The 19,150-nt window shown below is 49.5% G+C and overlaps 3 protein-coding genes across 5 annotated transcripts in view; 1 reads left to right on the top strand and 2 right to left on the bottom strand.

Annotated features, from left to right (window-relative positions):
- Nucleotides 1-5,644, top strand: part of LOC128933081 (alpha-2-macroglobulin-like) — a 37,321-nt gene extending 31,677 nt beyond the window's left edge. For all 3 annotated transcript variants that reach the window (XM_054269949.1, XM_054269952.1, XM_054269951.1), the window contains exons 30-36: nucleotides 320-538; nucleotides 896-1,023; nucleotides 1,373-1,463; nucleotides 2,052-2,126; nucleotides 2,358-2,460; nucleotides 3,032-3,073; nucleotides 4,520-5,644. In XM_054269949.1, the coding sequence (XP_054125924.1) occupies nucleotides 320-538; nucleotides 896-1,023; nucleotides 1,373-1,463; nucleotides 2,052-2,126; nucleotides 2,358-2,460; nucleotides 3,032-3,073; nucleotides 4,520-4,545 (684 nt within the window). In that variant the 3' untranslated portion in view covers nucleotides 4,546-5,644. The remainder of the gene's footprint in view (nucleotides 1-319; nucleotides 539-895; nucleotides 1,024-1,372; nucleotides 1,464-2,051; nucleotides 2,127-2,357; nucleotides 2,461-3,031; nucleotides 3,074-4,519) is intronic.
- PHC1 (polyhomeotic homolog 1) overlaps nucleotides 1-19,150 on the bottom strand; it is a 289,375-nt gene that overhangs the window by 212,386 nt on the left and 57,839 nt on the right. The window lies entirely within an intron of this gene.
- The window catches only part of LOC128933082 (alpha-2-macroglobulin-like), a 29,576-nt gene continuing 17,957 nt past the window's right edge, over nucleotides 7,532-19,150 (bottom strand). Inside the window, exons 21-36 of the mRNA XM_054269953.1 lie at nucleotides 18,676-18,797; nucleotides 17,352-17,403; nucleotides 16,779-16,862; nucleotides 16,204-16,380; nucleotides 15,639-15,723; nucleotides 14,309-14,465; nucleotides 13,932-14,006; nucleotides 13,492-13,657; nucleotides 12,255-12,478; nucleotides 11,659-11,877; nucleotides 11,174-11,301; nucleotides 10,734-10,824; nucleotides 9,427-9,495; nucleotides 8,935-9,037; nucleotides 8,322-8,363; nucleotides 7,532-7,557 (exon numbers count right to left, since the gene is read on the bottom strand). Of these exons, the coding sequence (XP_054125928.1) occupies nucleotides 7,532-7,557; nucleotides 8,322-8,363; nucleotides 8,935-9,037; nucleotides 9,427-9,495; nucleotides 10,734-10,824; nucleotides 11,174-11,301; nucleotides 11,659-11,877; nucleotides 12,255-12,478; nucleotides 13,492-13,657; nucleotides 13,932-14,006; nucleotides 14,309-14,465; nucleotides 15,639-15,723; nucleotides 16,204-16,380; nucleotides 16,779-16,862; nucleotides 17,352-17,403; nucleotides 18,676-18,797 (1,820 nt within the window). The remainder of the gene's footprint in view (nucleotides 7,558-8,321; nucleotides 8,364-8,934; nucleotides 9,038-9,426; nucleotides 9,496-10,733; nucleotides 10,825-11,173; nucleotides 11,302-11,658; nucleotides 11,878-12,254; nucleotides 12,479-13,491; nucleotides 13,658-13,931; nucleotides 14,007-14,308; nucleotides 14,466-15,638; nucleotides 15,724-16,203; nucleotides 16,381-16,778; nucleotides 16,863-17,351; nucleotides 17,404-18,675; nucleotides 18,798-19,150) is intronic.

Genomic DNA, 19,150 nt, shown 5'->3' on the forward strand with positions numbered 1-19,150 from the left:
CAGAGAGCCAGGTGGGAGCACAGGAAGTTTTGTCAGGAAGGTGGGAACTGTAGCCCTGCAATGGATTCATGCACTACCTCCCATGGCTGCCAGGTTCCTTAGAGGCTACAGAAAAAAAGATACCAGGCAGTGCCCCTGGGAAGGGAAATATGCTGAAGCTGCTCTTTCCTTCTGTTTTTTCTTCTTAACACTTTTGGAGAAAGTGAGGATGGAGGGGAGTGTGCCAGCTGGCAGAAAGGGCAGGCTGTAGGAGGACAGGCTACAGGAGGAGAGGCTCATTGCATCCCCTGCTTGGACACTGGGACTCTTTCTCTTTCAGGACACAGTGGTGGCTCTCCAAGCCTTGTCCCTGTACGGAGCTGCCACCTATGCCAAGAGCGGGGCAGCTTCCAAAGTGGCCCTGCAATCTGGAGGGGACTTCCAGCAAGACTTCCAAGTGGATCCCAGCAACCGGCTGCTGCTCCAGCGCGTGCCCCTTCCCCAGGTGCCAGGGGAGTACAGCGTGGAGGTGTCTGGTGAAGGATGCGTCTACCTGCAGGTGAGGCTGATGGGCACAGCTGGCATCCTGGAGGGGAGCCCCTGGCCAGCCTGGAGAGGACACAATCATAGGATCATCCAGGCTGGAAAACACCCTGAGATCATCAAATCCTTCCATTGAGGGAGAGGAGAGTAAAGGACAGGAGAGAGGGGAGAAGTGGAAGGCTGTGGGTAAAGGACAGAGGGTAGAAAGAGTAGAGGGATGTGGAAGAGAGAGTGGGACTGAAGGAGAGCAGTGTCTGCAGTGTGGAGAGGCTGTGAGAAGTGGGGAGGCTGGGGGTGAGAGGGTGCCCTCTCTCCCACGTGGAGCACACACACGCCCACAGACACTCACGCAGAGCTGCTGGCTGTCCCCTAGACCAGCCTGAGGTACAACGTGCAGCCCACGCAGGAGGAGGCGCCCTTCACGCTGCATGTGCACACAGTCCCAGAGGCCTGCGGGGACTCCACGGCTCACAAGGTCTTTGACATTGCCGTAAATGTCAGGTGAGTCTGCATTCCGGTCTGAGCTTTCCTCTTGAGCCCTGGCAGCTGGGGGAGGTGTGGTTGTGCCCAGGGTGAGGCAGTCTGAGAGTGCAGCACATTCCTGGGAAGGTGGGCAGGGGGCGGCTGTTCCATGAGGAGAGGCTCTGGAGGAAGGACTTGTCCTGCTGTGTGGGCAGCCCAGGGCTGGGCTACTGGGAGGCTGTGCAGATGAATAGGAGAAGCTGGCACAGCTGGAGAGGAAGGTGCTGGACTGCCAGGTCTCAGTGGGCTGCCAAGTGTTATGGAAAAGCTGGAAGTGCGCCCAGCTCTGAGTTGATGTGCACTGGATCTTTGTTGCTTGGTTCCTCAGTTACACAGGGGAGCGCAATGTCTCCAACATGGTGATTGTTGATGTGAAGATGCTGTCAGGATTTGTCCCCTTGAAGTCCTCAGTGGGGAAGGTATGGTGTTGTGTGAAGTATTTCTTTGAGTATATATGTTTTTAATATGGGGCATCCATTTCTTTATTTAAAGTAGCATTTTATTATTTTCCTGGAATCTTCTCCACTCTTAGACCTGTCCATCTTTTCCTCCAGGTCTTCCACCCCTCAACTCTGGAGTAGGGGTGCATGAGGGATGCCAATACCAGCATTCCCTTCCACTTCTCAAATTCTTGTGGTAGCTTGCAGTTATATATGGTGTTTAGCCCCAGATCAAAAGATGGAAGGAGACATCAGGTCTAATATCAGGGACTCAGGAGCCTTGGGAGAAATATGACAGCCACGACAATGCTGGTCCCTCATGCAATTTTTGTGTCAAGAAGGTGAAGGATCCTGAGAAGGTGGGAGATGGGGGAAGTCTTAGTTTGTGGGGCTTCATAGAAGAGTGTTTGACAAGTCCCCTGGGAAGCATACTTCCTGTGATTTACCTCTCAGCACCTACAGGGTGAGATTTTAGTGAGGGGAGAAATTGACTAACTTAGTGGTAGGGAGGAAGATTGACTAACTTCCCTTCAGAACATCAACCTCCTCCACATCTCCTTTTCCCAGCTCTCAAGCACACGGTTTCACCAGATCCAGCGAACAGAAGTGAACACAAACCACGTTTTGCTGTACATTGAGCAGGTGAGGACCAACCCAGGGCTGCACTGAGCTCTGTAGCACAATGGCAGTAGCACAAAATGCAGATGGAGAGCACTGCTAACATCTCCAGAGCATGGGTGGCCAGGGACAGCATCGGTGTCCCCCCGAGCACGGGTGGCCGGGGAGAGTGTGGGAGCCTGGGCTCAGTGCAGCGGCACAGGGGAGCCCCTGCAGTGCAGAGCCCCCCTGAGCCTCTTCTGCTTCCCTTCCCAGCTGGGCAGGGAGAGCCTCAGCTTCTCCTTCACGGTGGAGCGGGACATCCCCGTGCGGGGCCTGAAGCCAGCCCAGGTGAAGGTCTATGACTACTACGAGACAGGTGAGTGCCAGCAGTGCCTGTGGCAGCCAGCCTGGGCAGGGCACACGTGGAGGGGCACGGGAGCTCTGGGGACCCGCAGCTGCCCCAGCCTGGCACTGCCGCCCCAGCCCTGCCCTGAGCTCTGGGAGGGCAGAGGGACTGGGGCAGAGCCATCCGTGCTGGGTGTGCCGTGTTCATTTCTGGCCCTGCAGGGTGGCCCTGACCGTGCTTGCAGGCAGACCTGCTGCTCCTTGGGCCTCTGCTGTCCTGGCTGCTGTGCCAGGGTGGCAGTGACAGAGCTCTTTGTGCCCACCTCAGCCCAGAGTGCTGGGAGGAGCTGTCTGAGCAGCCCTTGGCTGCACTGGCAAGGAGACCTGCTGGAGCTGCCTGTGTGGGTGGCTCTGCCTTGCTGCCACTGCCCCAGACAGGGCTGGCACTGGGGCTGCCCCACCCCAACTGGCATCTCTGGGGGAAACTGGGGATGCTGCCACCAGCCTGCTCTGGGGGGCTGGGAAAAGCATCTCTGTGGCACCATCCCTCTGCCAGCAGCGCCAGGGGTCATGACAGCTCTCCCTTCTCTTCTGTTTTCCAGATGAGTTTGCCACACAGGAATACAGTGCTCCCTGCGCCACAGGTAGGGTACTGCTTCCTTCACTGCTCTCTCCATCTTCTTCATTATATTTTTGGTCTTCCAGACAACACTTGTCTCTTCCTGTTTGAATTTGGATGACATTGGCCCAACGAACAGGCACAGATTTTGTGTGTAAAACAAAGAGCATGGGTGTTACAGACATGGCAAGTTTGCCTTTGGCTGCTGCTGTCTGGAGGAACAGCTGCCGCCTGCTAAGGTTCCTGCTGCCCCAGGGCCTCTCAGGACACTGCTGTGCCTCATAAACCTGGGCAGGCAGCCCTCAGTATTGACTTGGAGTCTGAGCTGTCAGGACAGAATACTGTCATCTTTGGGGGATTCTCTGCAATGCAAGGCCATGCGTGTTTGGCTTAGGAGCACAGGTAAGTTAGGAGCTTCTGTAATATGGTCTGACCAAGGTTATTTCTCCTGTCCTATATGGAGTCTTCCAATATGAAGAATGGCATGTCTTATTTTCCGTCAATAGCCCAGATTCAGGTGTTTGGAATATGGAGGCTTCTGGAAAGCAGAGTTCCTGGGAAATGGTTTTTCACAGGACCTGACTGTGACACCTGAGAACAGAGAAAAAGTGATTTGGACTTGGAGAAGGCAAAAGCTTTGCCTTCTGCTGGTGGTAAATGGTGGCATTTATCTCCTTTAGCATTTCTAACTGGAAAAGTAGAAGAGTCTGAACTGTCACACTTCTATTCCATAGTGCTTGTTAATCTAGGCCATGTCCATAGGTACAGCTGATTTCTGCTGATTCTGGACCTACAGCCTCCCTTCATGGAAAAATGTGCATAAGTCCAAAGATTGAGTGGACAGTAAAACATTTCCAAAGAGTGTTTTGGTGTGGTCTGGTTGTCCAGTGTGAGACTCATGGGGAGACCTTAGATTTTAGGCTACTTTTCCCCAGTTCTGATAAAAGGCAGAGATTTTATCTTCCTTGGAAAGGGGGATGGGAAATTGCCACTTAAGAGGCTTGTCCACTAGTCTAAGTGTACAGAGGTGGCCTGCACTGACTAGAAGGCAGATCTCAGTTGCCAAGCTTCCTTCATTGCCGTGTATAGTAGAGCAACAGAGTGCAGTGGTTTTCTTCCACTCTTTGCAGAGAAATAAACAGAGCACACCTCACTGGTACACCAGCCAGCTTTTCCTGTTTGCACTGTGCACATCTCAGTTGTGACAAATCCCACTCTGCTTATCTCTACCAGTGGGTCAGGGAGAACTTCAGCCCTCTCTCAACCTCACACTGCCTTGAAGGTGACACAAGTAGTGAGTGCTGTGGATGACCCTCCACCCTGGTAAAACAGCAACTCTCTCCTGTACTGTTCTCCACACACAACCTGGCTTCCACATCCACATCTTGCTCCCTCTGTCTCTCAACCTTAGAAAGCAGATGGACATATCTCTCTGACTCCTGTTCCCTCCCATCTTCTTTCATCCTTGTAGAGGAAGCAGACCAGAGAAATGACTGAAGAACACTCTCAGATGCTGGAACCTGCCTGCCTCACCACTACCACAGCATGACATTAATAATGCCTGCATGGAATGGGAAGTGAACTTTACAAATAAATTAACTGTACTCACCAATGATTTTTGAACAATTTGTCCCCTGTTCTGATTTTTTCTGTTCATCTTTCAGTCACAGCTTTAATCTCCCTTGCTTCTTAGGTTAAAGAGTAACCCATCTAACAATGCCTGTGTGCAGGGAAATAAGGCTAACAAGTGAGGGGGGGAAAAAGAAGACAGAATGATCTAAGTGGGGGTGCGCCTTTCTAATGTATCTGTCTCTGTGTTATGTTTTCTGAACTTACCATCTGAGATGGAGTCTAATCCATGGGGAAGGATAGGTAGTTCTTGGGAACCACTTCTCTCCCCTGGCTTACAAACCACATCCTCCATTGAATTGGTCTCTGCAGAGGCCTGTCCATGTCTCCCACCATTAGGCAGCCTGGAAGATCAACTAATGGCACATGAAATTCAGCCTCTGTGACCTTCCCTGCAGACACCCCTCCTGGCATGGTTTCTTGTTTGTAGAAGAGTGGGAGGAGACAGAGTCTGCCCTCTTCAATGATTAGAGAGTGCCAGGATGGCAGCAGGGATGTGTGTAAGCATCATGCCTTCAGCTGCTGCCTTACAATGGCTTGGTCTCCAGTTGAAGATTGAGCCTTCTTGTGGAAGTTTCCATTATCTCATGTCTGCTGCTTCTGGGAGATTCCCAAGGAGAAGCTAATGGCATTTGCCACCAACCTACCTGCCTACGTCTAGTTTAAATGGTACATTCATTTAAATCACATAGCTGCTTTGGTGAAACTGTCTACAGGCCTCTTAGACACCCTCAGGAATGATCCCCCTTTCTTCATTTTGTCTCATGAAATTGTGGTTTTAACTTCTGAATACAAAAATCTTATATGCCTGTTTATTCTCATGAAATGCTAACTGTTAGGTATCATGGCATGTGCATCAAAAAGTATGCTCAGTTGGCTGTTTCATCCAATTTTTGGTTTAGTGTACCTGCACAAACAGTGTCATTGAGAACAAATAAAATTCTTCATCTATTTTGCTAGATATTAACATTATGTCACTTTGTATTCTGTTATGTTTGGGGTTTACACACTCAAGGCCTTTTGACACCTCATATTCAGAGGAGACTGTGGAATGAACCGGCTTCAGTGACAACTGAGAAAGATTTATATACAGTTAAATTGCATTTTGTTTTGAATTAGAAGTAATATAGCCATCTATTTTTTCTACCATGAGGCAATTGCTTTTCCAGAGAAAGGAGGGTCTGTATTTGTGAAATAAGCTATATGAGGACTCCTATAAGTGTATTTGCTTAAGCCCACATTGGGAGGGTGAAAGGCACCTCTGCACATAGAAACATGTAAGTAAAACACATATGGTGCCATATGACCTCTTGAACTGAAGCTGACTGCCTCTGCATCCATGTGAGACATCCAGAAACCATTTGGAAAATGTACATGAAAAATGTTTAGCCCAAATTATGAGACATGAAGCCAGGTCCTCCCCACTGAAATCTGCTGAAGCACTATAACCCTAGTTGTGAGGGAGAAAAAAAATAATATTAAAATTACTCAGACAACCCAGAGGAGATCTATGGACCTCCACTGAGAATAAGATGATAAAGTCCTTATGAAAAATGCAAGTGGTTCTTGGTTGAATTTTTGCCTAACATGATCTTGAGTGCCATCATGTGTCACATACAGGAGAACCAGGTGATCAGACCCAGCCAGCAGAGGTTTAGGAAAGGCAGGTCCGGCTTGACCAGTCTGATCTCCTTCTATGACAAGGTGACGCACTCAGTGGATAAGGGAAAGGTCATGGATGTAGGTTACCTAGACTTCAGTAAAGCCTTTGATACAATTTTCCACAGTATTTTCCTGGAGAATTGGCTGCTCATGGCTCAGACAGGTGCACTGTTTGCTGGGTAGAAAGCTGTCTGGATAGGCAGGCCCAGAGAGAGGTGGTGAATGGAGCTACAGAATCCAGCTGGTCACCAGTGGGCTCAGTGTTTGGGCCAATCCTGCTTTATTTTATCAACGACCTGAGGGCATCAAGGGCACCCTTTGAAGGAAACACCAAGCTAGGCAGGAGTGTGGATCTGCTGGAGGGCAGGAGGGCTCTGCATAGGGATCAGGACAGGCTGGATCCATGGGTCAAGGCCAGTGGTGTGAGGCCAAAGTGCTGGGTCCTACACTTGGGTCACAACAACTCCATGCAACCCTACATGGTTTAGCAGAGGACTGGGCAATGCTCGGTTAATAGTAGAACTTGACCTTAAAGCCCTCTCCAACCTAAAAAATTCTATGAATGACACTCTGAAGGTCCCAGTCCCTCTCTGACTTCACTTTAGCTGTTTAGAAGCAAGCAGACCCTGAAAGAATGGGAAAGCCCACAGGTCTTCACTTCTATCTGGGCTGCTGCAAAAGATGAGATTGGACAGGTTCACAGTGTCCTGGCACCCCACAGCAGCGATTTCACAGTGCAAAGGCAATATGTGATCAGAGGTTCATGTCCAAGGATCACCTTGCAGAAAACACCCCCTGTAAAGGCAGAGTGACAAACTTCCAGTACATAATGGATGAGATACAATGTCGTCTCCCTTAAACAACTGGCAAGTATGGAGAAAAACCTCCCAACTACTAAAAGCAGTCTGCCTTCTGGTATTCCTGAGGAGTTCTCAAACACCACCTTTCCATGGATGGCTCTGGATTGAAATCTCAGGCCATGACATGGATAGGAAGAGACACAAGCATAACAGTAACTGAAAGCAAGGCCAGAGACATCTGATGAGAATCAAGAATTAATTTATTTACAGTGTTGCTTCGTTTTTGCTTTTGAGGTGTCCTCCTCTAACTTTTCAATATCCCATCCTTAACAAGACCTTCCAGGGCAGAAACACATGAGCTGATACAGCAAGGCTCCGACAAGATGCATTCTTCAGGAATTTCCTTGTTCTGCCTCGACTGGAGGTGGGAAAAGAACAAAGTGAGGTAAATATTTTGGTAAGTGGTATCCAGAGCCCTGGATATCTCTGTGTTCTGGTGGCTATGTGAGTCCAAGACTGTTAAACTCTGAGAAAGTGCTTCACCTAAAAATGCTCAGTTGCAGACAGATAACAGAATGGGAATGACTGGACACATTGAAAATATCTATGCTACAGAGAGGGGAAGCAGATTTGTCCTGGAGATACGTGAGCTATCCAAGCACACATTATCTCTCAGCAACTGCATTTCCCATGAGAAAGCAAAATCAGCCCGGGGAAGGGTTTGAAAGGTCCTCGTTAAAGAGATGTGAATAACACCAACATTTCACCAAGGTATTTGGGAGACAATTCCTCAGTACCTTTCAGTGTCTGCAGCATAGCAGATGTGGCCCTAAAAAGGGCAGAGACACAAACGGCTGAGTGTGATGTTTCATCCCAAGGGAGACCCAAATCTTATTTGCATAAAGTGACACTAACACAGAGGAAAAGACAATTGCCACTGTACAAACAAAGGCAGTAATACCCAGGTTGGAGGGAAGGAAAATGAAAGCTGTATCTCATCCTACAGAAGAAGTCAGGTGGCAGCGTTTCTTTTGGTCTCTGTACTGACCTGGGGACTGCAGTAGGCCCAGTGAGGAAAATGCTGAGAGTAGACACAAGATCTACAAGATCTACAAAGACTCTAGGTCAAGACAACTTGCAACAGTCCCTGCTGGAACATCTCAGTTGTTTGAGTGCACCTACCTGTGGCGCAGGGAGCACTGTATTCCTGTGTGGCAAACTCATCTGGAAAACAGAAGAGAAGGGAGAGCTGTCATGACCCCTGGCGCTGCTGGCAGAGGGATGGTGCCACAGAGATGCTTTTCCCAGCCCCCCAGAGCAGGCTGGTGGCAGCATCCCCAGTTTCCCCCAGAGATGCCAGTTGGGGTGGGGCAGCCCCAGTGCCAGCCCTGTCTGGGGCAGTGGCAGCAAGGCAGAGCCACCCACACAGGCAGCTCCAGCAGGTCTCCTTGCCAGTGCAGCCAAGGGCTGCTCAGACAGCTCCTCCCAGCACTCTGGGCTGAGGTGGGCACAAAGAGCTCTGTCACTGCCACCCTGGCACAGCAGCCAGGACAGCAGAGGCCCAAGGAGCAGCAGGTCTGCCTGCAAGCACGGTCAGGGCCACCCTGCAGGGCCAGAAATGAACACGGCACCCCCAGCACGGATGGCTCTGCCCCAGTCCCTCTGCCCTCCCAGAGCTCAGGGCAGGGCTGGGGCGGCAGTGCCAGGCTGGGGCAGCTGCGGGTCCCCAGAGCTCCCGTGCCCCTCCACGTGTGCCCTGCCCAGGCTGGCTGCCACGGGCACTGCTGGCACTCACCTGTCTCGTAGTAGTCATAGACCTTCACCTGGGCTGGCTTCAGGCCCCGCACGGGGATGTCCCGCTCCACCGTGAAGGAGAAGCTGAGGCTCTCCCTGCCCAGCTGGGAAGGGAAGCAGAAGAGGCTCAGGGGGGCTCTGCACTGCAGGGGCTCCCCTGTGCCGCTGCACTGAGCCCAGGCTCCCACACTCTCCCCGGCCACCCGTGCTCGGGGGGACACAGCGCTGTAAGGCTGGCTGAGGGGCAGGGGCACACCCTGGGACCATTCCCCACCCTCGGGGAGGCTCTGCTGGTGCACAGGGTGGACAGAATGCTGACTGTGGGCTGGGAGAGAAGTAGCATTAAGTCTAAAAACTTGAAGTTTGTAGTCAGAAAAAGACAGTAAATTATTATTCAGTCCCATTCTTAGCAGAGCCATGGTAGTTTTGAGTCCAGATTTTTTGCTCTACACAGTTAAATTTCCCAATGCCTGTGTTTCTGCCCCATCCTCACCTTTTCCAGGTATAGTAGAACGTGGTTGGTACTCAGCTCTGTGCGCTCAATAACAGGGTGGGCTTCCAGCTGAAGAAAGAAGACCAAGATTTTACTGCATTGAAGGAGGCCTCCCTGTGCCCCTTGCACAGCCCTGTGGGTGGGATGTAGTCTGGATGAAATACTGCAGTACTCGGGGAACTAAGCCAGCCAGCAGCACAGAACTCTCTCCTGGGTGGGCCACACAAGTATCATGGTCTCCAGCTCTCCCTTCACTAGGCTGGCTGAAGAAGCACAACCTGGGTCCAGAAAAGCCTCAGCACTGGACCAAACACAGTGATGGAACAATTAAATGAAAATACATTCCATCTGGCTTGCTAGTTGTGCACTGCCTTTATACAGTTCATGTACCTAATGAGCATCTCAAACAGTTACCCGACTCCTAAAGAGTCACAATGTTATAAGATGGTTTTAGATCAGCCAAGGGAAAAAGGAAACAGCACTATTTTTGAATGTATTATGCACAAACAATGTTTATGGGGAGCTGTTGGGACAGAATGAAAATGTAAGTGCCCATCATCAGTCTAAAGAAAAAATTACGTTATTTTTTCTTAGACTGATCACGTCGTCTCCCCTTGTGCTGGCCTTAAGTCATGCATGAAAAGAGACTACTGTACACGTCAAATGTGCAAATGACAATGACAAAATCAAGCAGAAACTTTGTCATTTGCTACATACATTTGAAAGGTCTCTCAAATATAACAAAGTGGATGTTTTCCCTTTGCATTCAGCACTGGTAATGCTGCACATTGAATTCTACACTCAGTTTTGGACCCCTCACTCCAGATCTTGGAGCAACTCCAAAGAAAGACAATAATCCTGGAAAAGGGACTGGAATGTAAGTCTTATGAGGAGCGGCTGAGGGTACTGAGATTGTTTAGCCTGAAGAAAAGAAGGCTCAAGGGAACCTTATTGCTCTCTACAATTGCCTGGAAGGAGGTTGCAGTGAGGCAAGCGACAGTCTCTCCTCCCAGGCAAATAGTAATAGAACAAGAGGAAATGTCCCCAAGTTGTGACAGGGGAGATTCATGTTGAATATTAGGACAAATTGCTTCACTGAAAGAAAGATTAAGCATTGGAACAGGCTTTGTGGGAAAGTAGTGAAGTCATGATTCCTGGAACAGTTTGAAAAAAGAGTAGATGGGGCAATTTGTGATATGATAATAAGTGGGTCTGGTTCTATTTAGTGGAAGGTTGCACATGGAGATCTTTGTCAACCATAATGACTCTGTGATTCAATGTTGCTCGTATGACAAAAAAGCTCCTACCTTCCTCACTGAGGACTTCAAGGGGACAAATCCTGACAGCATCTTCACATCAACAATCACCATGTTGGAGACATTGCGCTCCCCTGTGTAACTGAGGAACCAAGCAACAAAGATCCAGTGCACATCAACTCAGAGCTGGGCGCACTTCCAGCTTTTCCATAACACTTGGCAGCCCACTGAGACCTGGCAGTCCAGCACCTTCCTCTCCAGCTGTGCCAGCTTCTCCTATTCATCTGCACAGCCTCCCAGTAGCCCAGCCCTGGGCTGCCCACACAGCAGGACAAGTCCTTCCTCCAGAGCCTCTCCTCATGGAACAGCCGCCCCCTGCCCACCTTCCCAGGAATGTGCTGCACTCTCAGACTGCCTCACCCTGGGCACAACCACACCTCCCCCAGCTGCCAGGGCTCAAGAGGAAAGCTCAGACCGGAATGCAGACTCACCTGACATTTACGGCAATGTCAAAGACCTTGTGAGCCGTGGAGTCCCCACAGGCCTCTGGGACTGTGTGCACATGCAGCGTAAAGGGCGCCTCCTCCTGCGTGGGCTGCACGTTGTACCTCAGGCTGGTCTAGGGGACAGCCAGCAGCTCTGCGTGAGTGTCTGTGGGCGTGTGTGTGCTCCACGTGGGAGAGAGGGCACCCTCTCACCCCCAGCCTCCCCACTTCTCACAGCCTCTCCACACTGCAGACACTGCTCTCCTTCAGTCCCACTCTCTCTTCCACATCCCTCTACTCTTTCTACCCTCTGTCCTTTACCCACAGCCTTCCACTTCTCCCCTCTCTCCTGTCCTTTACTCTCCTCTCCCTCAATGGAAGGATTTGATGATCTCAGGGTGTTTTCCAGCCTGGATGATCCTATGATTGTGTCCTCTCCAGGCTGGCCAGGGGCTCCCCTCCAGGATGCCAGCTGTGCCCATCAGCCTCACCTGCAGGTAGACGCATCCTTCACCAGACACCTCCACGCTGTACTCCCCTGGCACCTGGGGAAGGGGCACGCGCTGGAGCAGCAGCCGGTTGCTGGGATCCACTTGGAAGTCTTGCTGGAAGTCCCCTCCAGATTGCAGGGCCACTTTGGAAGCTGCCCCGCTCTTGGCATAGGTGGCAGCTCCGTACAGGGACAAGGCTTGGAGAGCCACCACTGTGTCCTGAAAGAGAAAGAGTCCCAGTGTCCCAGCAGGGGATGCAATGAGCCTCTCCTCCTGTAGCCTGTCCTCCTACAGCCTGCCCTTTCTGCCAGCTGGCACACTCCCCTCCATCCTCACTTTCTCCAAAAGTGTTAAGAAGAAAAAACAGAAGGAAAGAGCAGCTTCAGCATATTTCCCTTCCCAGGGGCACTGCCTGGTATCTTTTTTCTGTAGCCTCTAAGGAACCTGGCAGCCATGGGAGGTAGTGCATGAATCCATTGCAGGGCTACAGTTCCCACCTTCCTGACAAAACTTCCTGTGCTCCCACCTGGCTCTCTGACACGTCCCATCTTCTGGGACACCTCGGTGTGTGAGGTGGCCGGAGGGAAGCAGCTCACCTGGGTGGAGGAGAAGCCTCCATTGGGATTCTGCTGGCTGCTGATCCACTTTGCAATGAGGGAGGCAGAAGCCAGCTCCTCCTGGGCAGGGGCTGGCTGTGAGGTGAGCTGGGCCAGGAGCACGTAGGCCGTCATCTCCACTTCCGCAGAGGGAGCTCGGTAGCGATGGAACGGGAGATCAGCCTCGGGCTCCCTGCCAGGCCGCTGCCAGTGAACAGAGCCATCTTCACAGGAGCCAGGGAGAGAGACAGCAAGCAGCTGTTACTGGTAAATACTGCAAGGGACTTCCTGACCTGCTGCCTGACCCAGCCGGGAGGTCGGAGCCTCCGTGATGCGTCTGTCATGCAAGGTGATGTGGGAAGGGTCCGGTTTGCACATTTTGCAGGTTTACAATGAGTATGAGACTGCTGAGCCTCAGGCCGAGACACCACTTTGTCCTAGACTCCACATTCATGTTGACATTTATGGCCTTGGGCGCTGCAGGGAACCAGAGACCTCAGGAGGATGCCACTCCTTCCCTCTGTGAGTAGAGTTGTCAGGCTTAGGCAGTGACAAACTCTGTGAGGCCAAATGGCCCATAGAATGTGATCAGGGCTTACCAGTCACCTGTAGGTGGAGAAGGCAATAGGTGTGGGGGACACTCTATTCACAGTTCCAGTCCCCACAGCTTGATTAAACCCACTGTCTAGCCTGATTTAACCAGAATAATTCTGAAGAATTACAGAATTTCCCCTGACAACTCAGAACTTGTGCTGCAGCCTCCAAAATGCCCTGGATGCTCATTTTCTCTCTCAGCACACCCATCTCTCCTCTGACTGACATGCCTTGTGCTCTACAAGAACACCTTTGTTCTGTGTTGAGCCCATGCCCTGGAAGGAAGGAAGGAAGGAAGGAAGGAAGGAATGTCCCTGGGCATTGCTAAGTCTTTGCTAAGCTGCGCCTGGTGTGGCGATAGGAGGGGGCTGAGGAGAGATGGGAGCAGAGCCCCCCAAGGGCTCAGCACCAAGGGAATGGTGCCTGGGGCTTCCTGGTGAGCTCCTTCCAAGCAGAGAAGTATTGGGCCCTGAGAGGAACCTCTCAGAAAAGCAATCCCTTTGCACGAGTCTTTCCTCTCCCTGCACCTTTCCCTACCCACAGAGGCCAGTGCCTGCAGCCACTGCCCCACCAGCAAAAGCCAATCTTGCACCAAGGGAAGGTGTAAGGCTGGTGAAAGGCACGTCCCACCAGGAACACTCACCCTTTCTCACAGCTTCCTTTTCAAGTGAGTCAAGCAATGCCTTCCGCTGGTCCCTGTTCCCTGCCAGGGCAAAGGCGTATGCCAGCAGTGCCTTGGTGTACACATGGTTTTCCTTCTGATTTGCTGCTGTTTCCAGGCAGAACAGAGCATTCCGCACCACTGAGTGCTGGGGAAAGGAAGACAGTGATTAGGAGGGTGGGGAGAAATTAGGCTTTTGCCTTACTGAAAGCACACCATCCTACTGAACTTTCAGGAACGGACTGACAGAAGGAGGTCTAGAAAGAAGTAGGGTACAATGTTTCCCAGATATAGCAAATACAACAGTTGTTATACCACAGGGCTCAACAACCAAGTCATTTTTCCAATCTGGAGCAAATTGTGGTCACTACTGTGTTGACTGACGCAGCACAAGTGGCCCAAGTTAGGATGCAGACACATACAGTCACAGGCAGGGGAATCTCCAGCAGCGCGATAGTGATGTAGGCTGTCAGCGTGGCCTCGTTGTCCACTCCACCCTGCAGGGAAACACAAAGGCAGATGCTGACCCCACCCACCTTCATAGCCTCAGTCTTTTCTCCCACTCCAGTAGGAGCAATGCACTATTCTGCATTGCAGTCCTTTAGCTTGCTTCCTTCCTTTTGCAGCTGACCTGAAGGTACCTCCAATAAATACAGAACGGTGTGTGGCTCCCTCCCCAACATTTGCCATTGGCATGGGAATATCCCATCTCCCTATGTGCTCAAGAAGCTCAACTGGCCCCATATGACTTACGGCCAAGTGCTAGCCTCACAAAGAAACAACCAGGCAGACTTCTTACCTTCATGGCATTGTTCAGGAGTGTTCCAGAACTCTGGAAACAGCCATTCTCCTTCTGTTTGTAGGACAGCCAGTGCAAAGCATCCTGGATGTGCCTCTCCTCTATGAAGATGTGATGCCGGGCCTGGGCAAAGGACTTGAGGACAAAGGCTGTGAGCCTGAAAGTGAGAAAAAGAAAGGGCCTGAGCAGGCCTGTTGCCCATTTCAATTGAGAGGGCCCATGTACACTTCATCTATCTGGAAATGCGCAAGAGGACCTGGGAAACTGTGGGCCAATTAGTCAGACAGCATGTATATTATATCCTCATCTCAAAAAATTCTGTCCAAAAATTGCTTTCCACTTTGATTTTTGTCTCTCAGTTTTGGCTCAAAAAACCCTGTGATCTCTTTGTGTTGAGGCTACAGTTTGAAGGACAACGATAGTTCATCTGTCTTTGAAAAAAGCTCTTTGAAAAATATACATAATTGCATGCCAATTACTTAAATATGCATAAGAGAAGTACTCAAAATTACAAGGAAGAATAATTAAATTCCTGCAAGCTCATGGCCTGCTGGTAGAACTCTTAAACTGTAAATCCATGCTTCATGGGTTTCTAAGAACTCTCCTAGAATTTTAAAGTAAAGTAGAACATGTTAAAAGAGTTTTTGTTAAGAGTTGTTGCAAGCAGTTATGGAGAAGAAGCAGGCATGTGGTAAGAAGCCAACATGCTGTCAAAAGCCAATTACCATTTCAGAAACTAAAAGCAAACTGAGGGTGATGAGTTCTTCCATTATTATCCTTACTTGAAATTGAAAACACATGACAATGGTATATAGGAGCAAGTCAAAACTTTTCAATAAGTCAAAACGGTAACACACATGCTCCTCCAGCCTGTCTTTGCTTAGTAGCATACAGTTAGAAAAAAAAACATTCAGCACTGTTCTTGGATTATCAACCTTTCCACTTGTGTTTCCTCATATGTTTCCATATGGAACCATCTTTTCCAGCAGACTTCTCAGCAGATGCTAGTCTAGAAGAGCTGCCACTGCAACTTTTCAGCCTTCTTCAGTCAGGGTGTTAAATCCCTGCTCCCTTCTTCCCCAGTTTATCTCTATTTTCTTTTTGTTTGTAATGGTCCTGGGAGCCACTGGTGGGAGGAAGCACTTCACCCATAAGCTGGCTGATGTAGCCCATTTATTAAGAAGGAGGCAGCCTAGGGACCACACCAGCCCTGGAAAGCCTGCTGGTCTACAACAGATTTTCCTATTTACTGTCAGGCTGTATTTATTATAAATGTGTGGGTGAGAAAGAGGAGCATATTGGAGATGCATAGGTGGCATTGAAATCTCACCAGGTATTCCCTGGCTGGCCATAACGTTGTCCAAAGGTACTGTAAGAACCATCTGGGTGCTTGTAGTTCAGCTGCCTCTGATAACCTGCAATGGAAAGATGAGGCAAGATTCAGATGCAAGAAAGAATCTGCTGAGGGATGGGGAAATAGAAAAATAGCTCCATCAGCAAAAGCAAATGGGAGAGGCACAGGTCAGTCCTATCCTAACCAATAGGCAGTGCTGTTACATCCCCATCTCCATGAATGAGGAAAAGCATCACCTGCCTTTCTTCAGAAGGATGACAGGACCTATAAATGACAATGAGCGAGTCACTGTAACAGTGACAACTCTGCACTGCATTGCCACCCCATGAGAAAAGTGCTTGCAATCATCAGGTACAGTAATGCTTAAGCAACACAAAATAATAAAGAAAAAAGCAGCAAAGGGCCCCCTCAGGCATACAGCAGAGACCATCTGTGTATGAGAGAAGACCTCTTTCAACATCTGGCCAGCATTTGGCAGATCTACCCCAGGCAGGATCTAGAAAAAAGCCAAAGCAGAAGCAAAACCCATGTCCCAGCTCACCGCTCACTAAGTATCCAGTGGCCTTGGATTTGATCTCCTCACTCAGCTGCCCTGTCTTGTTCAGATAGTCCAGGACATAGATGTTGGGGGCAAACAGGACCATGTTCTGCTCCCCACAGCCAAAGGGCATCTGGAGGAGCTGGTGCAGGTTCTGCATGGCAGTGCCCATGATGTCACCTGAGGAGCAGGAGGTACCAGAGGGATGTTAACAATATTTAGGGCTGGCTATCAGAATCAGGGGAAACTACTGAAGGACAGATGCAGGACATATCAGAGAAGAACAAAAGATAATCTGGATTGATAAAGATCCTGGAACAAAACACAGAACATCAGAGAAAAAGAAAAAAGGGAAATGAGAGAAAGGTTAGGGGATGAGAGAAATGTGGGAAGGCTGAGAGAAAAAGACTTGCAGAAAAGGAAAAGGAATAGCACAAACAGAAGGGCAAGTGCTCAGGACAGAAGAGATTAAAGACAAGAATGAGCTGTGCTAGAAACCAAGAGAAAGCTGTGAGGTAGGAGGTCAACACAAGGAGTCAGAAACAGCACATGGTTCTACTGTGAGGCTGTTAACTCACCCAGCACTGAGAAATATGCTCTGCCGGAGTCTGGTACCACATTTTCAGGTAGCAATAGGGAAAACTTCTCTTTCACAGGCACTCCTGAGAAAGAAACAGCTTCAGTGCAGTTTCAAGAAATGGCTAATGGAAGGGGAGGGGATCTCAGTGCAACAACAGGAACTCTTCCTATTAGAAATGCCCTGATTTCAGTTACTTCATATTTCCCTGGCTGGAACAAAATCTCTGCATGAAACCACTCCCAGCCACTTCTAAGCACTGCAGATCATGTGTCTACAACTTCCTCCTGAGTGTGCAAGAAAACAAGAGTACATGTAACTCCAGTGCCAGAACTAAAGAGAGTAGGGATGCAAACATCCATCCTAAATCTGTCCTAGCTCATACCATGATTAGGCAGGAGGGTCAATTCTTTAGGACTTTCTTCTGTCTTATGTCTCAAACTCCATACCAATGGGGCATGTGTTGACTACCCAAAAATGTCAGACTACATGAAATATGGTAGAGGCAGGCCTAAAACATCCCACCCCTCAAACCACACAGGAACAAATAGAGAGTGTGCAGAGTGGGCTTTACCTTTTACACAGAGCACAGAATTCTGGGTCGTTTCCTTCTCAACTCCTTCAGGCTTGGATGGGATGAAGGAAAACAAGAGAGGTGAGAAATTAGTGAGACAGGAAATACAGACAGGAATCCTCACAAGGACAGCAGGATAAGTAAAAAGAAAAGTGAGGGAACTGAACAAGGAGAGGCAGTCATAAACATTCCCTGAAATACAGAGCTCTGAAATAATTTAAGCAAATAAAAGAAATGTGATCCTAGATGACTGGTGTTGTATGTGGAGGAAGAACAGGAAAAAGAGAGGAAAACACTGGAGGACCATCAAATGGATGACCTGCAACTATAGCACACAGTGAGAGACACTTAACATCCTTGTGACAAAGGGACTGCAGCATTACAGAGGGCTGTGCTGAAGAGAAGTCTGCAGTGCTATTTATTGTAACGCTGCAGATGCTTTAGGGGAAAAAAATTGTGCATGCAAGCAATAGAAATGGAGGATGTAGTACAATGTAGTATCTGTTGACACTACTGCTAGCACATAGTGGGCAAACATTAGGGGGTTTTATGATATGGAGGAAAGCTCAGAACATAGAATCTCACTGCCAGATTATCACCCTCAGTATATAATAAACCAATGATTTCCTGTAAAGGCTATCCAATACTGCCACATAGTATTTCCTTCTGTTCCACATCACATCAGCAACTCTTCCTGCCACAGGAAATGGGTAAGCTATAAAATTTCAACATGCTTTCATGTGTAGTTTTAAGGGGATTTCTTTACAGCCATCAAATTCCCATAGGTACTTGTGAATCCCTCACCTTTGTCCTGGTCTTTGTTACCAAAGTGTAATTGCAAAACACTCAGCTTAAGAGGCAGTTTGTTTGGCCACTCTGAGGCAGAGAGGCAGCATGTGCTGACTGGCACATTTACTGGGGGTGTGTCAAAAGAAGGAGAGAGGCTGTAAAGACAGTGTATTGAAATAGCAGGTGATGGGAGACCTGCTTAGATGGGAGCTAAAGGGAAGATGGATTGCATCTGTAACTTCTACAGTAGAAGTTACAGGAAACGTTAATTGCAGCAGGAGACACAAGGCACATTATTAAGCTGAAGACTTTATGCAGCCCTGCCAAAGTACAAAGATGATGTAAAGCCATCATATTGCCATGATGCAGAGTGATGCCATAAAATCATAGACCAAACCAGGTTAGAAGTGATCTCAAAAGATCATCTGGTCCAACCTAACAAGGAAGGGAGCTAGGTGAGATTATCTAGCATCCCATGCAGTTGTGCCACAGTGTGAGGTAAAGGCTCAGCCCTCCCTTCCCACAGCCCCCGTACCTCCACCAGCAGCTGCCTGATGACCGTGTCCTTCCGCCCTTTCTCAGGGGTCTCCACAATGTAGTTCCCACAGGGCTGCTGGCTCTGCAGGGCCTCAGTGGTCACTGAGAACTCCACCTGCCCTGGAGGAAACAGGGGTCAGTCAGCCCTGCCAGGCGGAGCCATGCAATGGGATTCACTGCTACATTCAGGAGTTTCACCTTGTAGGCTCATGGATGGAGATTTCTGTCACAGCTGGTCCCTGCTTCATTCCCACAAAACCCAAGCTCTCTACACAAGCTGTGCTGTCATTGAAAGGTGACTCTGTTTTGGAGGCTCTTTCACAGAACCTGGGACACCACAGAGCTGAGTGTGACCAGCCCCACTGCTGTTCAGCACATGCTGTCCTGCATGCATGCCAAAGCTGCTGCCACACCAACAGTGAAAACAAAGTGTGAAGATCCCATGTTCTCCCTAATCTCTGGGAGGAATGGAG

This window comes from Melozone crissalis, unplaced genomic scaffold, assembly GCF_028551555.1.
Source record: "Melozone crissalis strain CALT ecotype California unplaced genomic scaffold, PUWL_Pcris_2 ptg000008l_1, whole genome shotgun sequence".
NCBI classification, from domain to species: domain Eukaryota; kingdom Metazoa; phylum Chordata; class Aves; order Passeriformes; family Passerellidae; genus Melozone; species Melozone crissalis.